Raw genomic sequence first — 12,888 nt, 5'->3', positions numbered from 1 at the left:
TGAATAAAGCCCTGCAGACCCTCACCTGCACCCTCAGCGCCGCTTTCCCGGGCTGCGGAGGGGAGCGTGGGGTGGCCCCTGGCTGTGGGGTGCCCCCAGACCCCGTCCCTGCCAGCTGCCCGCACGCGGTGTCCCCTCCTCTCCCCATCCCCGTGTGCTGACCCCAGCTCTGCCACGCCACCGTGGCTTCCCTGCCATCGCCCTCGGGTCCTCTGTGGCCTCTCACCCCACGTGGGCTCCTCACAGCTCCGTGGTGGTCTCGTGCCGCTGGTGCTCCCCACGCCTCCCCTGTCCCATCCTGCCCGGCCGTGTCCCCATCACTGCCCTGGCTTCCCACCCTTGTGCCCCTCATCACCCGGAGGTCCCTGTCTCCTCCAGGCTCGCTGGATTCAGCTGTCCCTCCCTGAGCTCCTCCATCGCCTCCCATGTCACATTTTGCTCCTCCATCATCCTTTGTGTCCCACCCCTTCTGTCCCTGCTCCTCGCTCCCACCGTGTCCCATCCCTCCTCCTTGTGCCCCTCCATCACCCCATGGTGCACCCTTCCCTGCCGTGCTTCACTACCATCCACCACATCCCCTCCCTTGTTATCCTCATCTGCCTCCCACCATCTCCTAATCTCATCTTCCTCCGCTTCCATGCTGTCCTATGTCCTCACCCTGCTTCACCTCCAGTCTTTTCCTCTCATACTACTCCTTATCTCAACATCTCGCCATCCCTTCTCGTCATCCGTGAGCTCCCACCATCACTGCAACCTGCTTTAACCTCTTCCACTTCTCACCTTCTCCCCATCTTCATCCTCTTCTGCCTCTTGTCTCCTCATCCTCTTCCCCATCCAATCCATCCTCACCTCCCACTATTTCCCTGTCCCTCCAGTTGTCAACATTTCCCAAGCCTCTTCATTCACACCCACGTTTCCAGTCCCCCTCCATCTCTCACCAGTTTGTCTTCCCCTACCCCTTAAACATCTCCATCTCCTTGTCATCCTCCTCCATCTCCCATCTCCTCATCCCTCCTCTTCATCCATCTTTCCTTCCCTCCTTGTCCTCCACCACCTAGCATCTCTTCATCTCCTCTCATCTCTCATCTTCCTCTACTGTCCATCACTTTGCCAACCTCCATCCTCCTCCACCTCCTGCTCTCCCCAGTTCCCCAGCACCTCCCACCGTGTGCCTGTTCTTCCTCCTCTCCCAGTTCCCACCTGCCTGGTTCTCCTCATCCTCCTCCAACCTCCTGTTTCCTCTTTTCATCATCCTTCACTTTTCATCTCCTGTAGCTCTTTGTCCTCTTCTGCTATCTCCTATACCTTCTTCATCCTCCATCTCCCACCTCTTCTTCCTCCACCTCAGTCTCCCCGTCCCTCCTGCCAACCTCCCCCTTCCATCATTCCCCATCCCTTCCCACGCACTTTCAGCTCTTGCCATTGCCTTTCTCCTCACACCTGACCTCCAGCCAGCTCACCATCCCTGGCTGTCACTCACCTCCCAGTTTCAATGTTTCTCCTCACATTACATAATCACAGAGCTGTAGGGGTTGGAAGGGACCTCCAGAGATCACCAACCCCCCACCAAAGCAGTTCCCCAGAGCAGGCTGCCCAGGGAGGCGCCCAGCCAGGCCGTGAATATCTCCAGAGGAGACCCCCCAGCCTCCCTGGCAGCCTGTCCCAGCGCTCCGGCACCCTCACCGTGCAGAAGTTCTTTGGCATGTTGGTGCGGAGCTGCCTGGGCTCCATTTTGTGGCCATTGCTCCTTGTCCTGTGCCCACAGCCCACTGAGAAGAGGTCGGCCAAATCCCTCTGTCTCCCAGTCTTAAGGGTATTTATACACATGGAGATCCCCTCTCAGTCTTCTCTCCAGGCTGACCAGCCCCAGGTCTCAGCCTCTCCTCACAGGGGAGCTGCTCCAGGCCCCGTACCATCTTAGTGGCCCTCCCCTGGCCTCTTTCCAGCAGATCCCTGTCTTTTCTGTACATTCTTCCACCTCTCCCCATCTCCCCATCCCTCATTCTCCACGTGTCCCGCCTACCTCATGGGTTCCCCTCCACCTCTTCCTGACCCCCAGCCATCCTCATTTACCTCACCCTTCCCTTCCTTGCCATCCTTTCATTCTCCTTCACCTCCCAGCTCCATCCTGACCTCCCCTCTACTCCCAGCCTGACCTCTTGCCTCCTCTCCTCTGTTCTTCCAGCACTCTTATTCCCAGCCCATCCGGCCCCTGCTGTTACCACCTATTTCTCCTCCTCCTTCCCGTGCCTTGCATCCCATCCCTTACCAGCCCAGGAAAGCCACCCCTGCAAGCAGGAAGGGCCCCTACCGCTGGGGATGGGGTGTGGGGCTGATGGATGGAGAACCAGCCTCCCACCCCATCCCCGCTGCTCGAGGCGTTTTCGTAGCAGAGGTAAGGGCCCAGCCTGCAGGGTGGGAGATCCCTGGGGCTGGGGCAGGTGGAACTGGTCACTGGTGTCCTGATTCAGCATCAGCAATAACCCTTTGGAACCAGGGAGCTCTTGAAGCACACCCGTCTGCAGGAGATTTCTCCAAGCAGTGGAGGGTTTCCAAGAGGGGCAAGACATGGCTTTGAGTGCCGTGCTTGGGATGCTGCGGGACACGAGGAACCATCCTGGCCACTTGCAGCTGCTCCATGGTGCTCAGGCAGGACCACTCCATGCTTCTCCAGCAGGACCACCCCATGCTGCTCAGAGCCACCCCCGGCTGCGTGAGCAGGACCCCTCCATGCTCTTCATGCAGGACCATCCCATGGCTGCTTGAGCAGGACCATCCCCTGTAGCTCAGGCAGGACCTTCCCATGTTGCTCAAGCAATTCCACCCCACGTAGCTTGAGCAGGACCCCTCCAAGCTACTCAAGCAGGACCATCCCACGTTGTTTGAGCACCATGAGCCAAGCCAAAGTGGCTTCCTGAAAGACTTCCAGCTCCCAGGCCAGTGAGGTACCCCTGAGATGACCCCTCAGACCCCACAGCCAGGAACCCTCGCATCTCCTCCTTTTCCTTCCTCGGACCGGGCCGTGCAGGGACATGGCCTTTCCCTTCCAGCCTCCTTACGGCTGCACCAGGGCAAGGGGCTGCTGGCGCTGCTGCCACGGGGAGGACAAACCTCTCCTCCATCCCGTGGGAGCCCCAGACCCGGAGGGACCTTCACGGAGGGCCCTCTCAGAGCATCCTACAGCACTCACGCACAAGGGCCAGCCGGCCGCAGACCTTGCCTTGCAACGTTGGGGGCTCCCAGCCATGCCGCAGGGATGCCACGTCCCACGTGCTGTGTCCTCCTGCGACACGGGCAGGGACGGGGCAGCCAGCGTCCTGGGGTGGGGGTGACATCTGTAGAGCGTTCCCGTCCAAATGCCTTCCTGGCTGGTGAGTTTGGGGGAGGGTGGAGGGAGTTTGCTACCTGTGTTAGAAACTAGCTGAACTTAACGTGTCTCCCCAAGCTGGATTTCTTATTCCAACCGTTCAAACTGTTGTATATTGTACTGGGATTTTTACATTGAATTATTGTAGAAAACAAAACAAAACAAAAAAACTAAACCAAGTCTGTTAAAAATAAACATTAAAAAAAAATCTATGAAAAAAAAAAAAAAAAAGAAAGAAAGAAAAGCTGCGTCCAAGTCATCTTCTCACTGGTGTGTCAAGCGGCGGCGTACCTCCGGCGCTGCCTCTCCTGTTCCCTCTGCTGCTTGGCCCCTGCCTGCCGCACCCCTGGGGACACCGACCACGCTGCAGACACAGCTCCCGTGGCTTTGTAAGGCCCCGGGCGATGAAGGGCACAGTCCCCACCTCACAGTGTTGGCCTGACCCTGCGGAGACCCTGAACCCCAGGTGCATGGTGGCACAGGGGGGATTCACCGGTGCCCACACGCAGGCAGGGCACAGCTGAAGCCGTGTTGAGCAATGCCTGGAGCCTGGTTTTGGGGTCCAGAGGACGTCGCTGCTGCCTGTCCCCAATCTCCCATGGGTGCAGGGAGGCTGCAGTGCCACGGGGAAGAGCTGTGGAGGATGTCGTGCAACAGAGGGCCCTGCTGCTGCTTCAGGGACCGCAGCATCCCCACCCGGGTGCCCCAGGGCGCACAGAGCCCCGCTGTGCTCCCTGCCTTCCTCTGCAGCCCCACGTGGCTGCCATGAATTCATGCCTGGAGGCTGCATCGCTGACACCGTGGGCCACACGTTGCCAGCGTGGCAGAGCCACCTCACTGCCACTGCAGACCCTGCAGTGCTGGCACCGAGGGTCCCGTGCCCGTGCCACCACGGCCCCTGCAGGGCTGGCAGCTCAGCAGCAGAGGGCACGCCGCTGCCGCCTGCCCGCGCTGCCTGCGCTCCTGCTGCCAAGCCAAGCAGAAGCTCGCAGAGGTCGCTCACGCCCAAGCTCAGCTGTCCCTGCAGCCCAATGCACAGGGAAAAAAAAAAAAAAAAAAAAAAAAAAAAAAGGTGGTTGCATTCATGACCGGGCAAGGACACTCTCTGCAGTTCTGGGACACCAATTCTGGGACAGCTGGCCTTCTGGGGAAAGCAGCTATTAAACCCCAACCTCTCTAACGTGCTGCTGATTGAGGCACTGTCTCTCCTGAGCCTGGTTTCATTTTCTCTTTACCCCTGGCCTCTGCCGAATCCCTCACCAACACTGTCCCATCTTCCAGATGGAAAATAGCAGCAGGCGGCAGCGCCCAAGTAAACAAACAAGCTGCTGTGAGAGGGGAGAGCATCTTTATAAGGTTAATTGGCCCCATCTAGGAGACAGACAGACATTGTCCTTTGGCTCGATCACTCATAAAGCTCAGGCGAACAGCAGTAATGCATCTCCTGGGTTGGATTTATAACCATGATTGCATTATCAGCTCATCTACATGCAAAATGATTATGAATATATTGTGTGTGCTCTGCAGAGGCTAAATTACCAGGTTCTGATATTCATCAGCTTCCCTTTGAAGCTTGAAACAGGCTGAAATTCAGCAGTCTGTCTCCCTGTGACAGCAGAGGCAGGAATGGGATGGCTCGGGCCTGATCCTGCCCAGCTGGGCCCATTTTTACTCCCCAGACCAGCAGCAGGAGGGGGCTGCTGAGCCCAAGGGCTGCAGCCGTGCCCAGAGCCGCAGCGGTATCGAGCAGCTCCATTTACAAACAAAGGCACTGATAACTCCCAGCAGGACCGACAGCCTGTTATCGCGGAGCTGATTAAAATTTCCTCTTGCAGCCAATGCAGAGGAGTTAGCTCTGTGGCAAAATGTGCACACTCCAGCCTTTAACCCCACTGCAGCGATGTGCCGAGCCCTTCAGCTCCAGGGACTGGCATTGCTTGAACCAGGTGGCACCGTCGAGTGACACGGTGGCATCCGTGCATGCAGCAGCTGGGAGGGGGATGCAAACGAGAAGGAGCGAGGAGAGAAGGGGAACGCTGGTGGCACAGCCCCAGGGCTGTCACAGAGTGGCGTGGTCCCTTTCCTCCTGTCCCAGATCCAGGCTGGCCTGGCCAGCAGCTTTGGGACAAGCGGACAGTCAGCAGGAGAGAAGGGTGGTGACCTCGGTGCTGCTCAGACACCTCAGTGCCTCCCTGGGTCGCTGTCTCCACGGCTGAGAGCTGCTCCCTTTCTGCTGCGCTGCATCCTGCACACCCACGTTTTGGCGAAGAAGACAAGACATCCAGCTGCAGAAGAGACCCTCTCATGGCTTCTGCTCAGAGCTGGTCCCGAAAGGACCTGACCCCCAGAACACCCCAGAGCTGACCCAAACCATGCCCTGTGCAGATCTCACACTCAGCGGAGCCTCACCCCGAGCACAGGGCACCCAGTCGTGCACTCCTGCAGAAGGACCACAACACAGCACCCCTGCGACGTGCCTCAGCAGGGTCCTCGTGGTGGCAGAGGGGGTGAGGAACACGGGGAGCCCCTTTTGGTGTACCAGCAGCGGGCACTCAACACATTACGGGGTTTTAACTGCTGCTAGCTGACATGCATTTATCAGCAAGCAGATTTTAGAGTGACAGGGAGCTTGGATGAAGCAAGGAGGATGATGGGTGGAGGGCGGAGAATGCTGCTTGTTTCGTGTTACCCCATATCTGATATGCTCAGTTGTTTGCAAGAATGAGGATGTGTGTGCCACCCATTTCTGGGTAATTAGACCAGCAAGAAGGGCAACCCCACAATCCTGGCTGGAGCCACCCGGGTCAGGCAGCCAGCTGTTCTACTGAAGCACGCTTTTGTCCCATTTAACACAAGTTCCCCATGCAGAGATGCTTCCCATGCACTGCTTCATACATGAGGCCTCATTTTCTGTTATTCCAGCTTCTCTTTTCCCCCTCCAGGTTCTCTAGGACTGAGGTTCTGTATGTCAGGGACCGTGGAGGAAAGTGTCCCACAGCCACCACTGAGCTGTGGTGGGAGCTGCACACAGAGGCTGCTGGCAGAGCACCCCTGCAGACCATGCGAGCAAGGCACCACGTAACATTGATGTGTCTTATTTATGAGCTTTTTTTCCTTTACAGGAAGAGGAAGTGAAGGGCCCGAAGCGAAGCTGATTTCCTGGGGTTTCCTGGTGAGTCAGGAGCAGAGCTGGGAGCCGAGCTCCGAGCACGCCCTGCAGTTCCCGGCCCCACCAAGCTCCAGGGCAGGAGCCCAGCTGGATGCAAGCTGCGCTGGGGCAGAGGGAGCTGGAGCAGCAAAGTATGGTCACGCAGCAAGAAATCACTGCAGGGAGGCCAGGACATGTCCATATTTTGGCCATGGACCATTGAAATGAAAGTTTGGGAAGGGTCATGTCTATGCCATGGCGCTGTCCAGACAACAGCATGGTTCACAGCCTTGTGCACAGGCATTTGGAGGATTATTGGGCTCCTGCGAGACAGCATGGGAAAATGTGCCCAGGAGGCTATTCTCAGTTTTCCTCCTGCAGGTGGTTTGCGAGAAGCGATTGCTCCCCGTCAGGCAGCTTCTTGGCCACAGCTGCAGCACAGCAACTCCTCCAGCCGTGGCAGCCCATGCCGGGCAATGCTGGATGGAGGACAGCTGGGGCACGGCGCTGCCCCGGCCTCAGGGCTCTGTATGTCCTGCCCACAGCAGGCAGCAGTTCCTTATGAGAAATCATGCTGTCACGGAGCCTGGTGGAGCATTTCAGCTGGGCAAATAAACCTGCAAAGTGCTTCTTCCTGCAGTGTCAGGGCACCTGGAGGTTCGTTAGGGAACCACCAAGCCCTGCCTGTAAATGCAAGACTGAGGCTGCTAATACTGAGGGCTGGCAGTTCATAATGGCAAATGTTTGGTGTGAGGTGGCTTCTGAAGGACTTTGGAAGTGTCGGGCTAAGTGTAAGTGGGGTACACTGGCCCTCTTTGCAGGACAGGACCAGTGCACTTTCCAGCTGGAGCAGCTGAACAATGTGCGATGTGTACCCCAGAGCTCTCAGGGCTGTGCCTGGCCCACAACTCCATGGGGTGTTGTAACTCCTATAGCTCCTAAAACACCCATGCCAGGGTGCCCAGGTTGCAGGGATGAATTCAATTTTTCTCCAGAAACATCTTTTTGTAATAGGGAGCTCGGAGGAAACAATAGTGCTGGCTGGAGGGGGAGACACCTCGCAGAGGTTGGCTGTATCTGTGTCACATCTGCCTGTGGAGAGAGCCTGGGCTGGGAAGCTGTGGGTTTGTGTTCCTGTAGCATACAGCAACACGATACTCCCAGGGAGTGCATAAAACATGGAAAACAGCAAGGATCCCAGAATAGGCTGGAGCTAATCGCTGACAGGAATATGTGCCAAGTTTGAGATTCTGGATTTTTATCTTCTGAGTGCTCCTGGCCCCCAGCCCAAACTACCACAGAAATTGCCCATGTCTCCGGAGGGAATGGCTCCACAGACACGGTGGAGCTGTCTCGGAGGGATGGTATTCCTCACTGCAGAAGGGACCTTCAAGGTTTCAGCAGCCTGCCCCGGCAATGTAATCAGGACATCCCAGCTCAAGGCAGGAAATATTAAGGATTGAGCTGAGAATGGATCTACTGAGGTAGGCACCAGCTCCAATCCCTCAGAGCAGAGAATTGGACTGGTTCCTCAGGGTCCAGCCTTCTGCCCCAGCACAGGCCACTCAGGGGCTTGTCCTCTGAGTGCTTTTGAGGTAGCTGGAGGAGGATTTGGGGTGGGTGAAGGAGGATTTGGGGTGGGTGAAGAGGGTTCTCAGCCATAGCACCCTGTGCCTGGCAAGGGGAGACCTGGCCCTGAGGGGATACGGCTCGCGGGGACACTGCTGATGGCAGAGATGGCGCTGAGGGGGCAGCACTGCTAACGGGGGGGACACTGATGGCGTGGGGGGACAGCAGTGACAGGGGGACACGGCTGGCTGGCTGGGCTCCACTGACGGGAAGACATGGCTGACGGGGGGACATAGAGGCTGACGGGGATACAGCTCATGACAGGGACACACGGCTGTCAGGAGACACCGCTGACGGGGCCACACGGCTGACAGGAGCCCACCAAGCCGCCCGCGGGCGACCGCACTCTGCCCACACCGGCCCGGGGGCTGCGGGCGGGCGCTGAGGGGCGGTGCGGGGCGGTCCCCGCCGCCGTCCCCGTCCCCGTCCCCGTTGCCGGTCCCCGCCCCCGGCTCCGCGCCGCTTTGAAGCGGGCTCGGCGGCGCCCTCCCGCTCAGAGCCGGCGGCGCCCGCCATGGTGCAGCCCGAGGAGCAGGCCCGGCTCTACCCGCCGCGGCCCGAGCTGCTGCCGGCGGCTCACGTCCCCTCGCTGCCCCACTACGAGCGCCTCTACCAGCGCTCCGTGGAGGAGCCGCAGGGTGAGGGGACGGGGACGGGCCCCGGGGGGCTGCGGCCTCGCTGAGGGGGGAGCGGGAGGGGGCGGCCGCGCCGCGGTCCGGTTGTTTTTAACATCGGGCTCCCGGTGCCGTTGCAGAGTTCTGGGGCGACATCGCCAAGGAGTTCTACTGGAAGCGCCAGCACCCGGGGCCCTTCCTCAAGTACAACTTCGATGTGACCAAGGGGAAGATCTTCATCGAGTGGATGAAGGGGGCGACGACCAACATCTGCTACAACCTCCTGGATAGGAATGTCGGCGAGAAGAAGCTCGGCGACAAGGTCGCTTTTTACTGGTAAATTCCTCTTTTTATTATGATGTGGGACGTGTGTGAGCATAACGCAGGAGCGTGCAACCGGTGTGGATTGCTGTCGAGGTGAATTAAAACATGATAAAACCCAAGAGGCTTTAATCTCGGCACAGGTACAGCAGGTGTTTGCAGGGGGCTGTGTGGCCGAGCTGCGCTGCCCAGCACGGGGTGGTGGTGCCGGGGGGTCCCGGCTGTCCTGGGCTGTCCCTGCTGCGAGCCACCGGGTGCGCTCCTGGCAGGTGTCACAATGCCCCTGGGGAGTGGGAAGAAACAGGGTGAGGAACAGCCAACATCCACAGTCAGAAAGCAAATTAAGCCTGTTGCTGTGTTCTGTGGGTCTGGCAGGCTTCCATTCCTGTGGCAGAAAGGCACTTTCCCAAACCTGCTGTATCGATTCCTTGCACTCGAGCACATGTGATGTTGTGATGCTGTCCGAAAGGCTGGCTTTTCAGACCTTACCTTCAGGAAGAAAAGTTAACTTCCAGCCTTATCTGAATGTGCTTGTATTTTTTTCTACCCCCCAGAGTAGTTCATAGTTTGAAAAGCTCTGCAGAGCTGAATTTTTCATGTTGATACCAAATAAGCTTCTCTAGTGATATGTGAGATCTAGAACCACTGCTCTGCTGCAGGACGAGCTCAGCTGGCATCACAGCTGTGCCCCCAGGTTGAGAGCAGTGCCTTGCCCACCCCTGTTTGGCTGCTCCCTCCAATTAGCATGTGTTTACTCTGCATCTATGTTCCCCTGACTGCGCGGGGCAGTGCAGAATCAAAATGAAGCATATACAGCTTGTTAGGATGCAGTAATTTGGGTTAATCTGAGTCCCTTCAGAGGGGCTGCTGTGGAAGTCTTATCCTCGCTAAAGCAAAAAGCACCAGGTGCTGTAACGGTGATCAGCGGGCCTTCTCGAAGTAATTGGGTGCAGCTGAAGAGTCATCCCCACCGTGTGTGGCTGTTACCTTCAGGTGATTTGTGGCTACTCTACTGCAAAAAGAAACATGCTCATAAAGTGTTGTTGTGGCTGCATTTGTGAAACTGGGTTTGTGAAAGCTGTTTCTATCCATCCAACCGCTGCTTCAGCGAAAGAAAATTGCACTTACTGCCCAGCAAGTAATCATAGTGATGACAGTACACAGGTGAAATGGTGGGAAGTATTTACTTCCCTGCTAGTCAAACACATGTGCCAGCTCACTCAGCTGTAAAAATGACTTCAACTTCTGAATGAAAACGCCTTTGTAAACTCATTCTGGTAAAGGTGTGGCAGCAAACAGCACCATTTGGCAGGCTCCTGGGCAGCCAGAGCATCCTTCTTCTTGCACATAAATGTCCTTGTGGCAGTTAGGCAGTAGCCTACAGCTCTAATTTTGTCTTAGTGAAGGCTTTTCTTGTTAGCTTTCCTGGCAGCCTTAGCAGGGTGTTTGGTGCTGAGCAATACTTGCAGTGCCACTGGTGGGTGTCAGTTGTGGTGTTTACAATGCTAAAAACGAGTCTGTCTTCATCCGCAGCAGGCAATTTTCCATGATAATTTTGGGATAAACTCTGGGGTCTGACACGAATGACTGATTCTGAGGCTGGTGCTGGGGTGTCTGGGGCTGTCAGCTGTGGAGGTAATAGTGCAAGGGGTGGAAGAGGCACGCTGAGCATGATGTGTGCAGCGCTGACCTGCAGGCTTGTGGTGCAAGGAGCAGGGCTAAGGGTTGTTAACTGTAAAATCACTCTCCTGGGAACATGCACATGGCTCTCTGGACACACGCTTTCATCTTCAGTAACAAAATATACCTGTTGTCATCTTGTCCTTCCACATTTTGCCTTTAAAAACTGTTGAATGAGCCTGGCTTTCTAAAAACACTTGGGACTTGTCAGACTGGTTGAAAGGTCAGAAGAGGAATGAGAGCCTCTGCAAGCCAAAGAGGTTTCCTAGGACAAAGTTAGGTTTTTGAAGTGCCTTGGCCACCTCCTTGCTTCTAAGGATGTCTGTAGAGCTGGGTAGGAGAAGGGGCTGAGATGACCCTGAGGTATCCCTGACTGCCCCAGCTGTATGAGAGCTTTGAAAAGATGCGAGGCCGTGGTCTTTGCTTTCAGAGAGAAAGCAGGAGCATGAATGGCATCTCCAGGCATGGCTGAATGTGTCTGAGGAGAAATGTGTCCTGACAGAGGTTAGAGCAGCTCGCTGTGGCCGTGCTAAGTTTGGCACGGGCTGGAAGGAGCTGGCAGCTCATCCCCATGGGCTCTCACCAAGCCGCTTTGAAGGTTCCTGTACCCCTGCCAGTCCCAGAGGGCACAGCTCAGCCCTGCTTGGAGGATCTAAGCCCAGGGATGTGCGTTGGCCACCAGGCTCTTGGAGCAGCACCATCATCAGGTTCACTGGCGAGCTGTGTGGCTCAGGCGTGGGGCTGCTCTGGCACAGAGGACGGTCCATGAGATCGCTTTGTGCTCCGGGACTTGTACGTAGGTGTCTCTGCTGTGGTATCACCCCTGGGTGCAGTTCGGGCTGCTGAGTTAAAACGTCCGCCCTGAGCTGTAGGAGATGGTGTTTCTCTGCCCTTTTCGCTGCGCTTTCTCCTGCTGCTTGTGAACGTTACCCATTTCTGCCCATGCTGCTTTTGATTCCTCTTTCTGCTTGGTATTGCTGACGTGGTCTAAAAAGGAACCGGAGAGCCAGGAAAAGTTTCTGCTAAAGTGCTGGCCTGAAAAGTGACATCTCCTTCATCGCTCTGTGGGAAATCTGAAGGCAATAAGGCTGCAGGTACTTGGGTACCTACCTGCCCTGGCACTGCACGGCCAGCTGGGACAGGGCATCTGCACGGGGCTCGGGGCAGTGCACAGACAAACCCTCACGTCTGTGAAACGCCTGTTAATGATCTAGAGTAAATGTCTGCCTGGTGAGGCTGTGGAGGTAAAAATATAACCAGGTGGGAATTCAAGAAGCCAAGCACCCATTACGGAGCTCTGCCACAGTCCCACTAATTAGGCTTTGGGGCGCAGAGGTACGTAGGGGAAGCACGCTGCCTGTGTGACCTGGGCACAGCTGAAGCACCCATTGCTGAGCTCTGTTTCCCAACCCAGGCAGCCCAGCTGGGACTGGGGGCAGGAGATGGAGCTCAGCGTGCTGCTTTTTGTCTCCCCGTTGCCTTGGTGCATGGGTTTAGCAGGGTGCTGGCTTCTGCCAGCTTTGGAAGAATTAAAGTTTTTTCCTTCCTTGTGTTTCTGTATGGAGTAATGCATTTAGAAAGGAGAAGCAAAGGGTAGCGAAGGTGGCCAGAGCTCACTGCAGCTTTATTTAAAGGAGAGAATAACTGCTAATTGATCCCAATCTGGGTCTTGAGCAAATATAACATGCAAGGATAAAATGAAGCTGTTTTTCTAAATGTAGAGAAGGATTCAGGGGGTTGTAGTCATAAGACTTCTTCCAATAAATCTTTCTGTAAGAAATAAACTTGGATAATGGTTTTAAGTAAAATGAAATCAACTGGAAAGCAAAACACTACTCCCTGGTTATTTTTTTTTTTAGGAAACTGGAAATAGTTTTGTGTTTTTTTTTTTTTTGGCAGCAGCCTTCCCGAGAGGACACAGGTTGTCCTCTGTAGCTCAGTGCTCAGCCGAAGCTGAATGCCTGTGCGGTGTGAGCGTGCTGCTGGGGCCCGGTGGGACGATGTCGCCCCTGCTGTGCCCTTGGTCTGGTGGCTGTTAGCAGAGGGGCAGCTCACGGAGTGCTTGATTCTGGGGTGAGCAGTCTCTGAGCCAAAACCAAAGCCAGATGCTGCTGTATTGCAGTTGCATT

General features: G+C 56.2%; 1 protein-coding gene across 2 annotated transcripts in view; it reads left to right on the top strand.

Annotated features, from left to right (window-relative positions):
• The first annotated feature begins 8,699 nt into the window (after nucleotides 1-8,699).
• Nucleotides 8,700-12,888, top strand: part of ACSS2 (acyl-CoA synthetase short chain family member 2) — a 31,142-nt gene continuing 26,953 nt past the window's right edge. For both annotated transcript variants that reach the window (XM_032198635.1, XM_032198634.1), the window contains exons 1-2: nucleotides 8,700-8,782; nucleotides 8,899-9,094. In XM_032198635.1, coding sequence (XP_032054526.1) covers nucleotides 9,006-9,094 — 89 coding nt within the window. In that variant the 5' untranslated portion in view covers nucleotides 8,700-8,782; nucleotides 8,899-9,005. The remainder of the gene's footprint in view (nucleotides 8,783-8,898; nucleotides 9,095-12,888) is intronic.

Source organism: Aythya fuligula, chromosome 16 (genome assembly GCF_009819795.1).
Source record: "Aythya fuligula isolate bAytFul2 chromosome 16, bAytFul2.pri, whole genome shotgun sequence".
NCBI classification, from domain to species: Eukaryota; Metazoa; Chordata; class Aves; order Anseriformes; family Anatidae; genus Aythya; species Aythya fuligula.
This window is presented reverse-complemented; position numbering and strand designations above follow the sequence as displayed.